This window comes from Cnephaeus nilssonii, assembly GCF_951640355.1.
Source record: "Cnephaeus nilssonii genome assembly, chromosome: 1".
Classification (NCBI taxonomy): Eukaryota; Metazoa; Chordata; class Mammalia; order Chiroptera; family Vespertilionidae; genus Cnephaeus; species Cnephaeus nilssonii.
The window spans coordinates 21,804,068-21,822,487 of record NC_137072.1 but is presented as its reverse complement, the minus strand read 5'-3'; the positions used below and the strand labels follow the sequence as shown (position 1 = coordinate 21,822,487).

Below are 18,420 nucleotides of genomic sequence, written 5' to 3'. Positions count from 1 at the left end.
AAGCATTTTTGAGGATTACCTACGTTTTACACCCGGCTATTTCAATTCAGTTCAATACAACACACTCCCAATTACCTTACATTTCTTAAATCTGTGGCGCGCGCAATTCTTGGGAGCGATCCCTTGCCTCTTACCTCTTGTTGTCTCTTTCATGGCCCACGTTGGTCGCCAGAATGCGGGGGCCTGATGCGGCGGGGATCTCCCTTTTCCACGTCCCGCGCGGAAAGAGAGATGAACGAACCAGTTCTAAATGGAGGCGGCCAGGGATTGAGAAAATAATAGAAATAAAGAAAACAAGATGCAGAAATAGATTCATGAAGCTGGGAGCCTGGGTGGATCTTTCTGTGCCTGGCTGAGGCCACAGAACCGATCCAGACTGCAAAGCTGAGGCTTTATTTATAATCAGGGACAAACAAGGCAATTGACAATGTTCTTGTAAGTTTCACTTGTTTTGGCAGCACTTGCTGCCCCTCCCACAGCCCACTAGCTACCCAGGAAAGATCTAGGGATCAGTTACAGGATCAAGCTTAATTATGCTTAGAGGACTGTGCCCTTCCAAGCTTGGGACTTGTTTGTGACTTTGCCAGCAGGTCAGTCTGAGGCTTAACCCTATAACCGCTTCCTACACACCACAAGATGGCCAGCAGGAGAGGGCAGTTGTGGGTGATCAGGCCAGCAGGGGAGAGCAGTTGGGAGGAACCGGGCCTGCAAGGGAGGGCAGTTGGGGGGGATCAAGCCTGCAGGGGAGGGCAGTTAGGGGTGACCAGGCTGGCAGAGGAGGGAAGTTGGGGGCAAACAGGCTGGCAGGGGAGTGGTTAGGGGGTGATCAGGCGGCAGGCAGAAGCAGTTAGGGGCAATCAGGAAGGCAGGCAGGCGAGCAGTTGGGAGCCAGCAGTCCTGGATTGTGAGAGGGATGTCCGACTGCCCATTTAGGCCCGATCCTACCTGGACATCCCTCAAGGGGTCCCAGATTGGAGAGGGTGCAGGCTGGGCTGAGGGACCCCCCCCCCCCCCCCCCCGCGCACGAATTTCGTGTACCGGGCCTCTAGTTTATAATACTGTTCTTTACCAAATATAGCTTATCATCAAGGTTAGGTGATTCCAACTTCTAGATGCCCTTTCTCCTTGTTCAGTACCACTACTACCATAGTCCAGAGTTACATAATCTTTCATCTAGATTGTGGAGTCACCTCCTAAATGATCTTTCTGTTTCCACTCTTCCCTCTTTCATTTCATTTGCTACATAACAGTTAGAGGGATGATCATTTAAAAACTAACTCATATTCTTTGTTGTTTGTATCTTCCTATTAATCTCAACATAAATTGTAAACACCTTTACATGGCTTACAAGGTCCTGTGAGATCTGCTCCTTCCCTCTCTCCAACGTTGTCTTCTATCACTCTTTCCATTGTGCATTAGCCACATTACCTTTTTTTCCTTTTTCCTTACCCTTTGAACAAGCTTTTCTACTTAACTCTTTGTGCAGTTAACATCTACCAACCTAACTTTTAGGTCATCGCTTTAGTGTCATTTCTTTAGAGAGGTCTTTTCTGCTTTCTAATTTTTCATTCTTATTGTTCTCTTTTCTCTTCCATCATAGGACTTGTCACAATTTATAGTCATGTTTGTTTTAACATTTGCCTCCTTATTAAATGGTAAATCCCTACAGACCAGAGATCTTGTTTGTCTTATTACCTACTTTATTCCCTGCCCTTAGTACAGTGCCTGTCTCCTAATAGAGAAGCAATACATATTTGTTTGATGGCTGGATGGATTAATGATTGAATGAATCAGTGTGTTACTGCCACCCTCTGTATCATTCTGCATCTTAGTGTCTACTCTCTATCCTGAATAGATGAATTTCAGGGTTTCCTAGAGCTATGCATTGCAGGACTCAGCTCTGTTTAATTTGATGAATGTCACCTTTATTTGGATTGAAATAACAAATGACTTCTAAAAAGATGAAAATAGAGTGAAGTTAAATAGAAAGCAGGTATAGAAAAAAATCTAAGGTGGATTCTTTGCCTTGTGAAAAAATATCTAGAGATCTTAGTAAACTGCTCATGCTGTACCAATTATAGCTGAGGTATTGAAGTGTCAGTGATTCTCATTTTTTAAAAAAGATTTAGAATTTTATGCTTTCCTACCTTGATAGGAAAGGAAATTTTGATTTATTCTATTTTATAGCAGTAACCTGAGTACCAGACACAGTTTCAAAGTATAATCACTTCATTATGCATTTAGCTGTGCACTTTCCCATTTAAGTGATGTTAAAAAACAAATTAAGTTTAGAGACCGAAGGTCCTCAATCACCACAGTTTTGCTTCTCAGTATTATACTTTTACAGTATATTATTGCATGTGGTAATGGTATTTGCCGTTTTCAAAGTGTAGTAGGGACATTAGAGGACCTGACAATTGTAATACTGTACTTTGCTGACTTAAAGATAAGTTTTTAATTAGAGCATTGACTCTAAAATAGCTGTTGCTGCCATTTATGGAAACTTATTGTATATTAGGAATTGCTGCAACCATTACAAGGATATTCTCAAATAAAAGCCTTTACAGTAGCTATTATCTTGGTTTTATAGAAGAGAACAATTTCAGTGGTGCTGCCTCCAACTGTCTTTTAGTTATAGAAGTTGGGGATTCAATGTATAGTATAGTATGATTTTCACCATTTAAAAAACACACATAGATAATTAGCATTCTACCTTTCAAGGTACTTTTAAAAAGCAGAGTTCAATAAGTACTACTCCCTGGGACTTTTCCACCTCAGTCTCTTCCTCTAAATTTAAATCTTTCTTCATGGCATATGTCCTTCTCATTGTACCTAGCATTTCTCTTCATATCAGTACTTACTAGCTCTGTTATGAGATTGTAAATTATTTAAAGGTAGAATTTCTTTCTGTTCTTTGTGATCCTCAGTGCCTTTTTAATAAGAACTTCAATAAATATTTGGTAAATGAACTATGGGGTAAAAACCTAAAAAATTTTTTACCCTCAACTGTGTGCCTGTCCTTTGGAATATAAGGTTTATAGATATTTGCTTCATTTACATGCTATCTCTTTTCTGTTCTTTTTAAAAATATATATTTTAATTGATTTCAGAGAAGAAAGGAGAGGGAGAGAGAGATAGAAATATCAATGATGAGAGAGAATCATTGATCAACTTCCTCCTGTATGCCTCACACTGGGGATCGAGCCCACAACCCGGGCATGTGCCCTAACTAGGAATCGAACCGCAACCTCCTGGTTCATAGGTTGATGCTCAACCACTGAGCCACACCAGCAGGGCGCTTTTCTGTTCTTCACAACCAAACCTATAAGAGTTATCTTGCCAAGATTTATTGTCACATTTAATGACTCCTTTTTCTGGCCTTCCCTTAAATGACCAATAGGATCATTTGATCTTTCATTTGAAATTCTCCAAGTGGTTCCTAAGATTTTCTCTTCATATTTTAATTTTGTTCTGTGTGGTCTTTTTTTTGTATGTATGTATATATGTATGTATTTATTTATGTCAACGCTTTAAATGGTAATATTCCCTAGGGTTCTGTATTTTGTTCTCTTCTCTTGATCATGGTGAGAACTTTCCCTGGGTGGTCTCATTTTTCTATTTGTTGGCTTTGACCTACTTTCATATCAGGAGTTGTAAATCAAATACTTATTGGGTCCAGATAGGTAAGTAACATAAATGAATGAAGAAGAGGTGAAGAATAAGGAATGATGGGACACTGGTGGATTAAAGAATCTATAATGGCCCTGGTCAGTGTTTTCAGTGGTTAGAGCATCAGTCCAGGTACTGAATGGTCATGGGTTCGATTCCCTGTCAGAGGCGTGTCCCTGGGTTGCAGGTTTGATCCCTGGCACTGGTCATGGGTCGGGCTTGTGCAAGAGATAACTAATCAAAGTGTCTCTCTCATATCTATGTTTCTCTCTATCCCACTCCCTCTCTCTCTACCTTTCTCCCTCCCTTCCACTCTATCTGAAAATCAATTGAAAAAATATCCCTGGGTGAGGATAAAAGAAAAAAAAAAGAATATATAATGAATAAAGAAGAGGTGAAGATTAAGGAATGACAGGACTTGGGTGGATTAAATAATCTATGTCTCTCCAAAGTTTTGGCAGATTGTTACTATTTCAGAATATAGTATTCAGTGTTGATAGAGCTTCAGTTTTTCAGGAGAAATTAGAAATCTATAGTTCTTAATGTGAAATTTCCGTTTCCAAATATGAACTAGTTAAAATTGTCAACACTGTGCACAGCAGTAGAAAACTTAATATTGAGTTTTCATGTTTACTTATTGTAACTTTACTAGGCTTCTAACTCCTAGATTTGTATCTCCAGACCTGATTTTTCTGCCAAGTTTTAGGCTCATCTTATCCTGTTCTAGATTATCTAAGAGTTCTGTGTTCACAGACACCTCAAAGACCACAATGATCAATCTGAATCTTAAACTTGTACTAGGAACTGGTTTCAGTTAATAGAATTAGACAGCTGTGAGTTTGAATACAAATTCCACCACCTACTAGGTCATTAAGCAAGTTACTTTATTTATTTTTTTAATAGTTTAATGTATTTAATATCAAACTTACAGGAACAGCACAGAAGACAGACAACATTAAAAACGTACTTGTATGTAGGACAGCTCAGAAAGTATAGTGAGTGGATGGCATCTACTGGATGATAAAAATACTGCAAACATCAGCCTTGGCTAGGTGGCTCAGATTGGAGCATTGTTCATATACTAAAAGGTTGAGGGCTTGATCCCTGGTTGGGGCGCAAAAGGGAGGCAACCTATCAATGTTTCTCTCTCACATCAATGTTTCTCCATTCCTCTCTCTAAAAATCAACAAAAACATATCCTTGGGTGAGGATTTTTTTTTTTTTTTAATGCTACAAACACCATTTAATTGCCATCAGTAAGAAATGTACTTGTTTTTTTATTGTTGTTGTTTTGTGTGTTTTTTTTATTCAAATGCTGTCATTGTCCAGGAAATTTTAAAAGGTTTATTTATGATTAGTGGCCTGGTGCACAAATTCATGCACATTGAAAGGAAATTAATTAGAAGAAATATTTTAATATTGCTATTCGCCCTTTCTCTATAATAGAAGTGCCAACCAAATTCATGATTGACAATGACAGATTGAAACACACATGTGCGATTGGTGCCAGCGATAGCTTTATATGTATAGGGCATGCGCGAGCCAACTTAGCCTTTTATAGATACTAGAGGCCCAGTGCATGAAAATTCATGCACTGGAGGGGGGCCCTCAGCCTGGCCTGCTCCCTGTCACAGTCCAGGAACCCTCAGGGGTGGGAGGCAACCCGACAATCAGGGGAAGGTGTCGCCCCGTCACACCTCTGCTGCTGCCACTGCCGGCAGCGCAAGCCTCATTGGGAGGCTTGGCAGCCACCATCCAAGGTTTGCCTGCACCTTGGGCTGGTCCTGGGTGGCTGGGCAGCTGCCGTCCGAGGCTTGCCTGCACCTCAGGCCATCCATGGGAGGCTGGGCAGCCACCATCCGAGGCTTGCCTGCACCTTGGGCCGGCCCTGGGTGTCTGGGGGGCTAAGGAGCCTGGGAAACTCCGGAGGCAGGGACGTGGAGCAGCCGGACACCTGCCACCCCGGCGGGGCTGAGGGGACTGGGAGCTGCCAACTTGTGGCTGTGGGCGCTGCCATCTTTGAGGGCGGGGCAGTCAATTAGCATATTCCCTTCTTATTGGCTGTGGGTGCCATCATCTTTGAGGGCGGGGCAGTCAATTAGCATATTCTCTACTTATTGGCTGTGGGTGCCGCCATCTTTGAGGGTGGGCCAGTCAATTAGCATATTTCTTCCTTATTGGCTGTAGACATTGCCATCTTTGCGATGATGTGAGGGTCAATTAGCATATTCACTTATTGGCTTGGGTGCCGCCATCTTTGAGGGTGGGGCAGTCAATTAGCATATTCCTTCCTTATTGGCTGTGGGCATCGCCATCTTTGTGATGACATGAGGGTCAATTAGCATATTCTCTACTTATTGGCTGTGGGTGCTGCCATCTTTGAGGGTGGGGCAGTCAAAGCATATTCCTTCCTTATTGGCTGTGGGTGTCGCCATCTTTGTGATGGCATGAGGGTCAATTAGCATATTCCCTCTTTATTAGATAGGATTAGGTCGCCTTTTTTCAGACTGGCAAGACACTGCAATGTTGTTAGCCTTCCTGAGCTGCCAATACTGCTCCTCTTTGCCAATCATTATTTTATCTTATTTGGTAAATCCCTATGACAGTTTTATTGCAGGCTGAAAGCAGAATTGATCTTCTCCCAATTTACTTAGACTATCTTCTCACAGGGTACAGCTATTCTGGGGCAGTCAATTAGCATATTCTCTCATTATTGGCTGTGGGTGCTGCCATCTTTGTGATGGTGTGGGGGTCAATTAGCATATTCCCTCTTTATTAGATAGGATAGAATAAGCTTGCTTAATTAGACCTGCTTTCTGATGTAGCTAAACTTTTTCCAGCCCAGTGAAGCACCCCAACTTCTCTTTCAGGTAATTATCAGCAACACAGCAGTAAATATCAACACCAAGCAGATTATTATTATAGATCACACAGGGAGAACAAAGGGTAAAATATTTAACTGCAGCAGTGTTTGACTATATTCTGCGCAGTGAGAAATCCTGAAGTCATTTTCAAGGTCCACCATTTCTTACTTCTTTTCAGTCGGGTCAAGTTTCTAAGCTTTCTAAATCTCCGTTTTCTGGCTAATGAAAAGAAAATAGGATTCCGCCGAGTCTCCTATCTACCTACTCCAGGACTTCTGTGAGGATCAAATGAGATGAGGCACAGGAAAACGCTTCACAGACTTTGGTTAAAGTGTGAAATGTTTCCACCTGGCTATAAAGCAAGTTGTGTTCCTGAGCTGAAAAACTGCAAGGAGGCTAGTTGCTAGGGAGAGGAAGCCAGGCATTGCTATGTGACATCCTTACCCGGCACCCACAGCGACTGTTTCCAGGCTGGGCTGGGCTGTGGGCCGCATTTTGCGCCATGGGGTCTCGGAAGCGTCAGCTGTGATTTGGTGGGCTGTCGCTCTGGTGTGGTGGCAGGGCCTGTGTCCCACTTGGGGGAAGCCAAGTGTTGCTTTGTGGGTGCCAGGTCCATGGTGCCGTTTCTCTGCGCGTCACGGCAGCTCTTGTGTTGAGCATCTGCCCCCTGGTGGTCAGTGTGCATCATAGCGACTGGTTGGACACTTAGCATATTAATCTTTTATATATAGAGATTATTCTGAAGTTGAACTGCTGAAATTTGTTCACTGAAACATTTTGACTTGCATTAATGCTTTATAAGTGCCCACATTTATGTTTTTAAAATTCACACACAAATGAAAATGAAAAAACTGCCAATACCTGATTTCTAGCCTCCATTTTCCACTTGTAATCATATACTTAACTACATTTTGACCCTATGGGGAAAAAATACCTAACGTTTATAACTCCCAATAATAGGAAGAAGAAAAAAATGTTTTTAATTATTATTTTTTTTAATCCTCACCCAAAGATATTTTGCCATTGATTTTTAGAGTGGGAGGGAGAGAGAGAGGGAGAGACACATTGATTGGTGCCTCCCACATGCGCCCTGACCAGGGCCAGGAGCCTGCACTAAGGTATGAGGTACGTGCTCTTGACCCAAATTAAATCCGGGACCCTTCAGTCTGCAGGCTGATGCTCTCTCTATCCACTGAGCCAAACCAACTAGGATGATTTTTTTTTTTTTTTTAAGAATGAAATGCTTTCCATCATAGTGGATTCTTAAGCCCGTTCTCTACATATGTGGAATGCTAGTTGGATGTCTTTTGGCATAATTGTTGATGTATTCAAAAAGGCCAACCAGACAGGCTTTACTTACCTCCTACAAAGCACCAGTAGCTGCACCCTGGAAGCACAAATCTGTTTTGAAATCTTGAGCAATTTCTTGCACCAGATGTTGGGAGGGAAGTTTGCAAATCAGAAATGCAGTGGACTTCTGATAACATTTAATTTCACAGAGTACCACTGTGCCAGGCTTGTAACCTAAGTTTCTTCACCCCTCCAGTAGAGGGCGCACCTTTGGAGCAGCTTTTGTAGTCCGTTGCTTCCTTGTGTTTTACCACTGGTCGATTTGCAGACAATTTGCTTTGTATGAGCAATTGTATAGAGACCTTCTCCTTCAGCTGGAGCTCAAACACAAGTTATTTCTTTAATGTTTGCTCCTATGTAAAATGGAAGTGATATTTACCTCATTGGGCTATTATCTTAGTGACCTACCTACATATAGTAACCAAATGCTGGATATTCTCAATTGTTACTCCTGCTTCAGTGACTGGTATCACCACTCTCATGCCTACTTTACTGGTGCTTCATAGTCATTCCTGAGTCTTCCCTTTTTTTTCTTCTTCAGGTCTAATTAGTTACCAGTCCTCTGAACCTTGCCTTTGTAATATCTCGTTAGTGCTGTTACCTTAGTTCAGTTCCTGTTTTTTGATCATCAGTATTATTGTAGCAATCCTTTATAGCTTTCTCGGTGTTTATTTAAATATCATTCCCAGTCTATTCTTTGTGTGCGCCAGTGATTGATGTTTTCCTTATACACCAATCTGATCACATCAAGCTTCTGTTTACAATCTTCAGTAGTTTCCTATTGTCTCTAAAATTTTTAACTTTTTACATTTTAACTTGTAATGTTCTTCTTAATCTATTTTCTGCTTCTTTTTTCTCCTCATTTCTTGCTTCGCCTATACAGATGGTCCTTATAAGTTGTTAGAATTTACCCTGCTCTCTGAAGTGTGTTTTTCCTCACAGCACCCTTTGCCTCTGTTCTATATATAGCTCCTTTGGAAATTAGCTTTTTCCAGTGAGTTTTTTTGACCTCCCACCTCCACCCCACCCTCTCTGCCCTAAGTCTGGGTTAGATTCCTCTTTTATATGCACTCATAACCCCCTGAGGATGTTCCTATCACCTTCACAGTCTTATGAAATTGTCTCTCCTCCCCTTTTAAGCCCCCTCCCTTCATTAAACTTCTTGAAGGGGAAGACCACATGTCTTGAATGGCTTTGTATCTCCAGGGCTTAGAATAATGTCTGGCAAACAGCGGGCTCTCAGATGTTTGCGTAATAGATACATTTGTTGAACAAATAAATTATGGGTATTTTTTTTTTCTGGAAAAATTGTAGATATCATAGGAGCCTTGATTATAGTTGCAAAGACTTTATAATGTCCCAATTCTTTTATTCTCGTTTAAAGAATGTAGGTGCTTTTACTTATTATGAATCAATAATATGTTCTTTAGAACAAAGTAAATTGTATATTGATATAATAACTATTGTTGCCTTCAAGGGCTATAGTTTCTCAAAAAGATTTTTTTTTTCTATAGTCCACTTAATGTTCTTATTTTTCCTGCTTTCTTCTCGTTACAGTGTCAAGTTCTTAGGATCTTATTTCTTCCCACATTCCCAAGAATTTATAACAGGATTCCTCAATTTCCACACTATTGACACTGTGGACCAGATAATTCTTAGTTGGGAAGAGTTGTCCTGGGCATTCTAAGATGTTTAGCAGCATCCATTGCCTCTCCATACTAGATGCCAGTAGCACTCCCTGGCTTAGACAGCCAAAAATGTCTCCAAGCATTGTCAGATGTCTTCTGTGGAGCAAAATCACCCCTAGTTGAGAACCCCACTGATGTATAGATAATCCCATCTCTTACTTTTATCTGCAAAGATCCTCTATTTCACTGTGGGCTCTTTATTATCAGCATATGACCATGATCTTCCATCTTTTTTTTATTATTATTATTGATTTTTAAAGAGAGATAGAAAAATCAATTTGTTGTTCCACTTATTTATGCATTCATTGGTTGATTCTTTGTATGTGCCTTGGTCAGGATTGAACCCACAACCTGGACCTTTCGGGACAATGCTGTAACCAACTGAACTACCCAGCCAGAGCCATGATCTCCCATCTTAAAAAAACAAAAAGCACAACAGAAAACAAACCACTTTTTTCCCCCCCCAATAGCTCCGTGTTTTCTCTCTAATATTTTTTTCTTTTTTCCTCCTCTTCCCATCCACTTTTTGAGAATAACCTGCTTCCACTCTCATTTCCCCTTCCTTTCTAGCTTTTACCATAGTGCCACTGTGTTCTTTGTTCCTTGAAGAGACTGTTACCACCACCCAGTAGTCCACTGTCATGATTATTCCCTAATCCTCTGTCCCCCTCCGCCTCTACCCCCACCTGTGCACCCCATTTAGTCAGTCAAAGCCCTATCTATTCTACCTCCTGAATATCCCTAGAATCCACCTGTTGTTTATCCTCACAGCTGTGCCCCACAATGTCATTAGCTCTTTATTGGTCTTTGAGTCTCAAGTCTAGTCCTACTCCATTTTATTTTCTACATTTTAACATAAGTGACCTTTTTAAAACAAAGTCTTTTCCCATTTCACCTCCTCTCAATCATGAATTCTGGAGCCTTAGTATCTGCATTTTGAAAGGCTGACCAAGTGCTTTTTATGCAACTCTAATTGCTTTGTTCTTCTACTTAAAAAACATTTCATTGCTCTTTTACAAAGCAATTCCTGATGTGATCCCTGTCTATTGCCAAAGCCATTTTATATATATATATATATATATATATATATATATATATATATATATATATACACACACACACACACACACACACACACACGTAGGCTCTTTTTAAAAAAATGTTTTATGAAAAATCAGTATTTAGTTACTGGTACCGTGGTTTTTTTTGTTTGTTTTTTACCGCCACCACCAATAAAATTTGTCATTGGAGGAGGGATCAGGAGGAAATGTGGGTATTCTAACTTATTGATTAATGTGTGTCTGTGACAAATTTCACTGCTAAGTTATAAAATATTTCTTTTCTTTCAGGTATTTATAACAGCAATGATGTAGCAGTATCATTTCCAAATCTAGTATCTGGCTCAGGATCTAGTACTCCTGTCTCCAGTTCTCATTTACCTCAGCAGTCTTCTGGGCATTTGCAACAAGTGGGAGCTCTGTCCCCATCAGTGGCATCATCTGCAACCCCTACTGTTGCTACAACTCAGGTACATTATAAAATAACATGAAGATGGGTTATTGTTTTGAAAGTGAGTTTGATTGGAGGAGAGAGAAATGAGATAGAGTTTCCTATAGGAATTTATAGAGTATCTTCTCAATTTGTATTGACATGTTAGTGGAAATCATAGACATTTTTACACGATACTCATGAGAGAAGACAAATGTTGGTGCCAACTGATTATTTTCTGAGTTGCTAAATTTTTTCTAATGATGTAAAATAGTAATTTGTGGGGTGCTGTTATTATTTCTTTTAGAAAGTTGGACTTTTTAAAAGAACTATGAACCAATTTTGGACTTGTGGAATTAAATTTATAATTTTAAAACCCACACAAATAATGTCTGAATATCTGCTGTCTAAGTTTTTAAAAACCAGTGTATGAGAATATAGAATAAAAAGTGAATATAGAATAAAGAGTAAAAGATCCCTTTAAGTACTATATGACTTTACTCCTAGTGGCAGAGAAGGAATGTTCATAAATATTGTAAATAATGGTGACTATGCTGTTGGTTTTTTATTTATGCTTTTCCTCCACTTTTGATCTGTAATTTGATAGGTGATCTAGTCTACAGGAATGCTTTAAAAGCAAGAGTCAAATCAGAAAAATCATGATCTTGAATAAAAAGAACAGCAAATGGGCAAAGCTATGTACACACACACATACACACATACACCCCATCTCCAGCCCATTCCTACCCCCACATTTCCCTAAAGGCAATATATTAAAATTCCTAAAGTATATAAAATATTTATTTATTTGAAATTTTTTATTATTTTTCTTTTATGCAAAGCTCTAGAAGTAAGTGTGTTAACATTTTGAGAAAATTATAACAGTGATAAATGTCTAATTGCAAAAAACTAAATAGTTGTTTGTAACTTGCTGTAAACTTATGCTTTATGTATGTCTTCATAATTTCCATTGTATGGGCCTTTAGAATGTAGATACTTTTCTAGTATTTTCTGTAGGCTGTACATCAAAGCACAGCATTGTTATTTTTAAAGTATATAATTATACAGTATAAACAATCACCATTATAATTAGGTTACATATTAGAATAAACAACAGACAGTTGGTCACAGAAAATCAATGGCATGATTAGTGGTATTATCTTTGAAAATGAAAGTTAACTATTTGGTGAGCCTCTTAACCTGAATAAGTGGAGTTTGTCTGGTTTAGGAGAGTTCTTCTTTAGGGTATTTCACTAGCCTTAGTGAAATAGCCATAATAATAGGGATTTGGAGATAGAGAGGGTGAAAAGATAAATATCTTTGTTTTTATTTTATCTCTTTTAATTTTAATTGAGTGTAGCCATATGCTGTTGATAGCTTTATATTCTTGGATAAAGTCTCATAGGAACATTTTCATTTGCATTTTTCTTTCTTTATAAAGTCTGTTTTAATTACTCTCTGGTTAATTCCAGGTTGATTTAAGCAAAAATCTCATTTCTTCTTATTCATTATGTTTGTGGTTTTAGGGATTGGCATTAGGGAGGTCGATGGGGGAAGTGGTGGTAAAGAGAAATTTATAGCTTGAGGGAAAATTCCACTTAACATATGACACAACTAAAGAACAAAGAAATCACAGTTGCAAGTAATCCAGGATTCAGTCCAATTAAAATCTTTAGTGTTTATCCTCTTTCCATGTTTCAATAAGATGGGTCTCTTATAAATGTGATCAGCCAGTTAGACTCAAATGCTAGCTACATGCTGAGACAACTGTATCTATGTTTCAGTCCAGCAGTAAAGGCTTTCTGCCTTTAAGCTGCAGCTTATTTAGCCTGGCTTATCTGGTGCTGCTGTAGCAACCATCAGTCTCCAGGCAACTGAGGCAGGTTGACCTCTCAGTTGAACTGAGAGCGGAACTACTTCAATTTAGCTGCCTGAGACAATAGTATTATTGGTATTGAATGTGCAAAATGTGAATTTTCTAGGTGGTGTGCAAGGGAAAGGATACAAAAATGTGTAGAATAAATAGAATGTTTAGATAGGACTCTTAAAAATTGTAATGTACTTGGTAATTGAATCTTTTCAAAATGACAAAAGTTTATTTCTGGTTTAACTCATATAGGCCCTCTTTGTTTTCAAATCACGCAAGTCATTGTGTTTAGATAATCAGATCCTAGCCTTTTATATAGGTTTTTTTTAAAATAGGTAGATGATTTAAAGTTAAGAGAGCAGTGCTATAAGGTAGATTAAAATAATCAATATTTAAAATGTAATTATAGAAGTCTTGTTACAGTTATTAAGAAAACCATGACATATAAATCAGAGAATAGAAATGTTAAATTTGAATAATGTTTTGCCTCTCTCCTTTCCCCAAAAAACTTAAGGAAAGTTGTAATTTTTAGTGACTGGGTTGGTGTCGGCAGGAAAAATCCAGAGGTCATTCTTGATCTTTCTGGCCTTGATTTTAGATAGGCCTTTTGTGTAGATTAATTGCTATTTTAAGAATTGTTTTCTGCAAAGTGGTCAGGGAGGTAAGATCAGGAAGCTAACAGAAATTAAAACTGGGAATAGATTTGTGCCTTTAATGGGAACAAAATGAGATGTTTTTGTGTGTTAAGAGTTGGGGAGAGGGAAGGGTGTCTGATGCTTAGCACCCTGATTTGAAAAAACCTCTTATAGCCCTTTTACGCCATAAGCATCTATAGAATAAAAACAAGATGTGGGGATGGTTTCCGTTTTGGGTGGTTGGCAGTTCACTGGTTAATATGTTGGATAATTCATCTTTGTTTTCTTCAGTGTTAAATCATTATGTTTTATTTGATATACTTGTTTTTAGAATAATTATTCTTTCACAGATATCAGCAACATAGTTAAATTATAGTTTTTTTTACATTACTGGAAGATAGAACTACTGTCCATGTGATTTTCTTAATGATGTGCTATGCTCTTGTTGTATCATGAGTATAGGTATAAATTGGTTTCTGTAGGTCTGCCATTAATTTTCCATCTTGCCTTTCATATTCTCCTCTGTTTCCTAGTTCTACATTCATTCTGTTCTGTCTTTGGGAGAATTCAAGTGCTTTTGTTTGAAAGGTGATTTCTTTATTAAAAATTTAAGGCTGAATGTAATGAAAAAAATTGTATTCTAATATATTCTGCATTCTAGGTTTTGCTTTTGGATACGGTCTTCAGGTAGATAATCATGTTTCATTGTTCACTCTGTGTTGCTGTTATAAAAAGGATATAGACTTAAAAATAATTTAAATAAAGGAACTTCCAAGGTTTATGTGATATTTAGTAAATTAAAATATTTAAGTATTTTGAAGGTACAATATTATGGCTAATGTTTTGTAGATTTCTGTGAGACTTTTACTTCAATTATGAATATTTTTGTTTTCTAATAGCATAACTTTGGCATGCGCGTATGCGTGTGTGCGTGCATGCACGCGCACGCGTGTGTGTGTGCGTTTTAGGGAGTTGTCTTAGATGTAGTCCTTAATTTCCTTTCAAATGATGTGTCTAATATCATGACACTTTTATTCTGTTTGAGAAAATGTTTCACTTTCCCAACAATTCACCTGACTTGATTGATCAGAATGAAAGTTTCAATAAATCTATATATATAAAAGACTAAGCGACTGACAGTTCATCTGTCCCACTGGTAGTTATGACGCGCACTGACCACCAGGAGGCAGATGCTCAACGCAGGAGCTACAGAGCTGTGGTGACTTGGCAGCTGCAGTTCTCAGGTGACACACCCTGAACCAGAGAGGAGGGAGCCCAATTCAGGGATGCGTCACCTGAGAACCACCCTCTCGCAATCCGGGACCCCTCAGGGGATGTCAGAGAGCTGGTTTCGGCCCAATCCCCACAGGCCAGGCCAAGGGACCCCACCAGTGCACGGATCCATGCACTGGGCCTCTAGTAATTTTAGGGGTGATTATAATTTTAAGGAAGTTAACATTTTGAGCAAAATAAGTTTTTATCAGTGCTCTGTAACGTCACTTGGATGATGGAAAGGTCAAAGTAACTGCACAAGGTCACATGTCCAGTAAGTGATGAAACTTAAGTTTGGAAGCAAGGCAATCTGACTACTGAGCCTGCTCTCTGGTTCACCAATCTGTAACATAAAAATGAATTTCCCAATCATGGGTCTCTACTAGTATGTTAAGAGGTATCTCTTTGAAAAACATTGTTAGGAATTTTACTGTTTCCATTTGTGTCACACAGTGCAAACTAGCAGAAATTTGAGTCAGAAAGCTTGGGTTCCAGGAGCTTTGCTACCCACTAGTGTAACTATGGGCAGCTCTTTTAAATTTGTGGGCATCATTTTTTTTCATACATAAAATAAAAACTTTAAATACCTGTTCTACCTGCCATACATGTATGTTAGGAAGTTCAAATGAAAATAAGTACTTTGCACACTGTAATGTACTTTATAATTAATGGTTATTACACTGATGTTGTAGGACATAATTAATTTCAACTGTTACAGAAGCACCTCCTTTGCTAAAAATGGTATTACATTTTTCTTTTAAAACTCATAATTCCATGTTAACACAGATATATGAATTTTGCACATTTTATTTTATTTTTCTAATGTGATTTTATTGATTTCAGAGAAAGGAAGGGAGAGATAGAAACATCAGTGATGAGAAAAAATCATTGGTTGGCTGCCTCCTGCACATCCTATGCTGGGGATTGAGCCCACAACCTGGGCATGTGAACTGACTGGGAATCAACCAGTGATCTCCTGGTTCATTCATGGGTCGACGCTCTACCACTGAGCCACGCTGGCCAGGCAGTTTTATCCATTTTAGGTTCAGCTGTTGACTAAGGTCTTTTCCAGTTCTTAGATTATTTCAGTAACCACTGTAGTACTAGGGACTTAATTTTCCCCCAGAAGATAGGTGATATATTAATTAGATATTAACCAATTAGGAAACCTTAGAATTGGTTGACTATTCTATATAGTCCTGTTGTTCAGTCATGAGTTCAGTGGTGATTTAACTATAGTTTGATCCCTCCCACTACTTTATTAGAAACTCAATTGTAGGGCATTTCAGCATTAGCCTAAACAGTGGTTTTGAATATGTTAAGCTCCTAACAATTAGGGAGCAGTTTGGGGCATTGAATAATGTGGAATGATGCAATTGAACCTGACAGCTTTAACAGTCAGCCTACTCATTGGACCTGAAAGTTGTTCACACTTGGTTTCATCTCTCATCACACGCTCAGTATTAAAGCCTTAGTGGTAGAGCTGACATAGAAATGGGGGCTGTTACCAGAATGCGTTTCGTAGTGCAGTTTGAATTGAATATATGAAGCTTTCCAGTGTTCCCCGATTTTTCCTGGAAGCTTTTCTAGTCAAAATGTGTTTGCAAATTGAAAAAATATATAAATTATCATTAAATATTTGTGTCCTTACATTGTATTTGTAGTATTGCTATGCTATTATACAGGGGTGGGCAAAAGAAGGATAGTAATAATAAATAATACAATAATAAATAAATAAATAAATAAATAAATAAATAAATAATATAAGAATAAACTTTCACATACTCACAACTGTAAACCTACTTTTTCTCACCCCTGTATATAAATTAAGATATCATTGCATAATGAGACATTTATACCTGCTGATTTTTCTTAGGTAAATACGTTTCATTCTTTGAAGTATAGCCATGTTAATCAGAATACAATTGGTAGATTATATTCTCTAACAAAGTTAATGGCAAAGATGGAAAGCATAATAACTTATGAAAACAATTTTTTAAATAACAAGCTAAAATTTGTTTATCATGTGCTAAGCATTCTGTTAAGCCTTTTACATATATCCACTCAGCTAATTCTCACAATATTTTTATGAGCATAGGTACTATTATCTCCATTTTTATAGATTGACGACAGAGAGGTTAAGTACCTTGCACAAGTGAGATGGCCTGATACCGTGATAATAAATAGGTTTTCCTTCTAATAGTATATGTGAAATAGGAATTTTTAAAGTAATATTCAGTTTAGTTGAGTTCGAAGAATTTTGGAAGAATGTATTTTTAAATCATGTGTCAGGGTTGGAAAGCTTGAAGGAAAAGCTAGTTGTTTGAATTGTTTGATTTTAACATGTATTGACAAGTTAATTGTGTATTTAAAAAATGCTTCCTATAACCTTTTCCTGTATGACTGAAGTTTGAAGTTTCATATCCACCTCTAGATGATGTGTTGCCATGATACTTTCTAAATGTGAAATTTTTGCTCTAGGTACTATTGTTTCCAACCTAAATTTTCTTCATTTCATTTTTTTTTGCTGTTATCAACATTAGAGGGGAAAATAAATCTACCAAAACAGTACCCACTTTTAAGTCTGATATTCACATAATTGAGTAGACTTAGCCTGATTTTTTCCCTCCACAACTAACTCCTTTAGAATGAGCCAAGTGCCTAGGAATTTGGTAGTTACTTTACTCTATGAGAGCTCTTTTAAAACTTCTCTGTAGTCACAAATAGATATCCTCTATAATAAAAGGCTAATATGCAAATTGCCCCTATGAGCGGGAGTTCGAGTGACTGGGAGTTAGACGTGCGCTGACCACCAGGGAGTGGCATGGAACATGGCGGGTGTCGGTGATGTGGCACTGGCAGCAGGCAGTAGTGGAGGCACTGCCAGCCCTGATCACCCCACTGGTCGCCCTGGCGACTGGTGATGGTGGTGGGGGGTGGGGCCGGTGAGCGGGCAGCACCAGGCCAAGGTGGGTGCAAGCGGGGGTCCCAATCTCCCCACTGTTCACCCCACAGATCGGCCCTGATCACCAGCTAGGCCTAGGGACCCTACCCATGGACGAATTTCATGCACCGGGCCTCTAGTTTCATATAAGAGGTAAACTATTAATAGGGACGTTTCAAGCTGAAATGTAATTTTCATCTTACTAATATTTTAATATGTCAGTCTACTTAGAAAACAGTAAATTGCTTTGGTTTGCTTTGAGTTTGAACACTGCCTTGGTAGACTCACACATATTTCTAGATGTTTAACCCTTTGCACTCGCTTGCTTTTTTCTTGATTCCTTTATTCTAATGCTAACCATGTCAAGTCACACTGGACATCCGAGTGCAAAAGGTTAACGTAGTAAGTTAGAACTTTGCTAAGGCTATTCTATGATTCGGGCACCTAAACATATTTTGTTTCAAAATAACTTAGCTTTACCTCAATAATTGTTCAGCTTATTCTTACTCTGCTTGACCTTGGCTCTATCTTGTAAAATAATTATGCTTTTACAAAAGTGTTATTAAAGTAAGTGTAATATAACATCTTGGTGGAAGTGGTTCCTTTCAACTATTAATCTTGGGAAGAGAACAAAAAAACTTCT

The 18,420-nt window shown here is 38.5% G+C and overlaps 1 protein-coding gene across 9 annotated transcripts in view; it reads left to right on the top strand.

Moving 5' to 3' along the window:
- The window catches only part of MLLT10 (MLLT10 histone lysine methyltransferase DOT1L cofactor), a 233,296-nt gene that overhangs the window by 183,022 nt on the left and 31,854 nt on the right, over positions 1 to 18,420 (top strand). For all 9 annotated transcript variants that reach the window (XM_079770544.1, XM_079770543.1, XM_079770542.1 and 6 more), the window contains one exon: positions 10,921 to 11,099. In XM_079770544.1, coding sequence (XP_079626670.1) covers positions 10,921 to 11,099 — 179 coding nt within the window. The remainder of the gene's footprint in view (positions 1 to 10,920; positions 11,100 to 18,420) is intronic.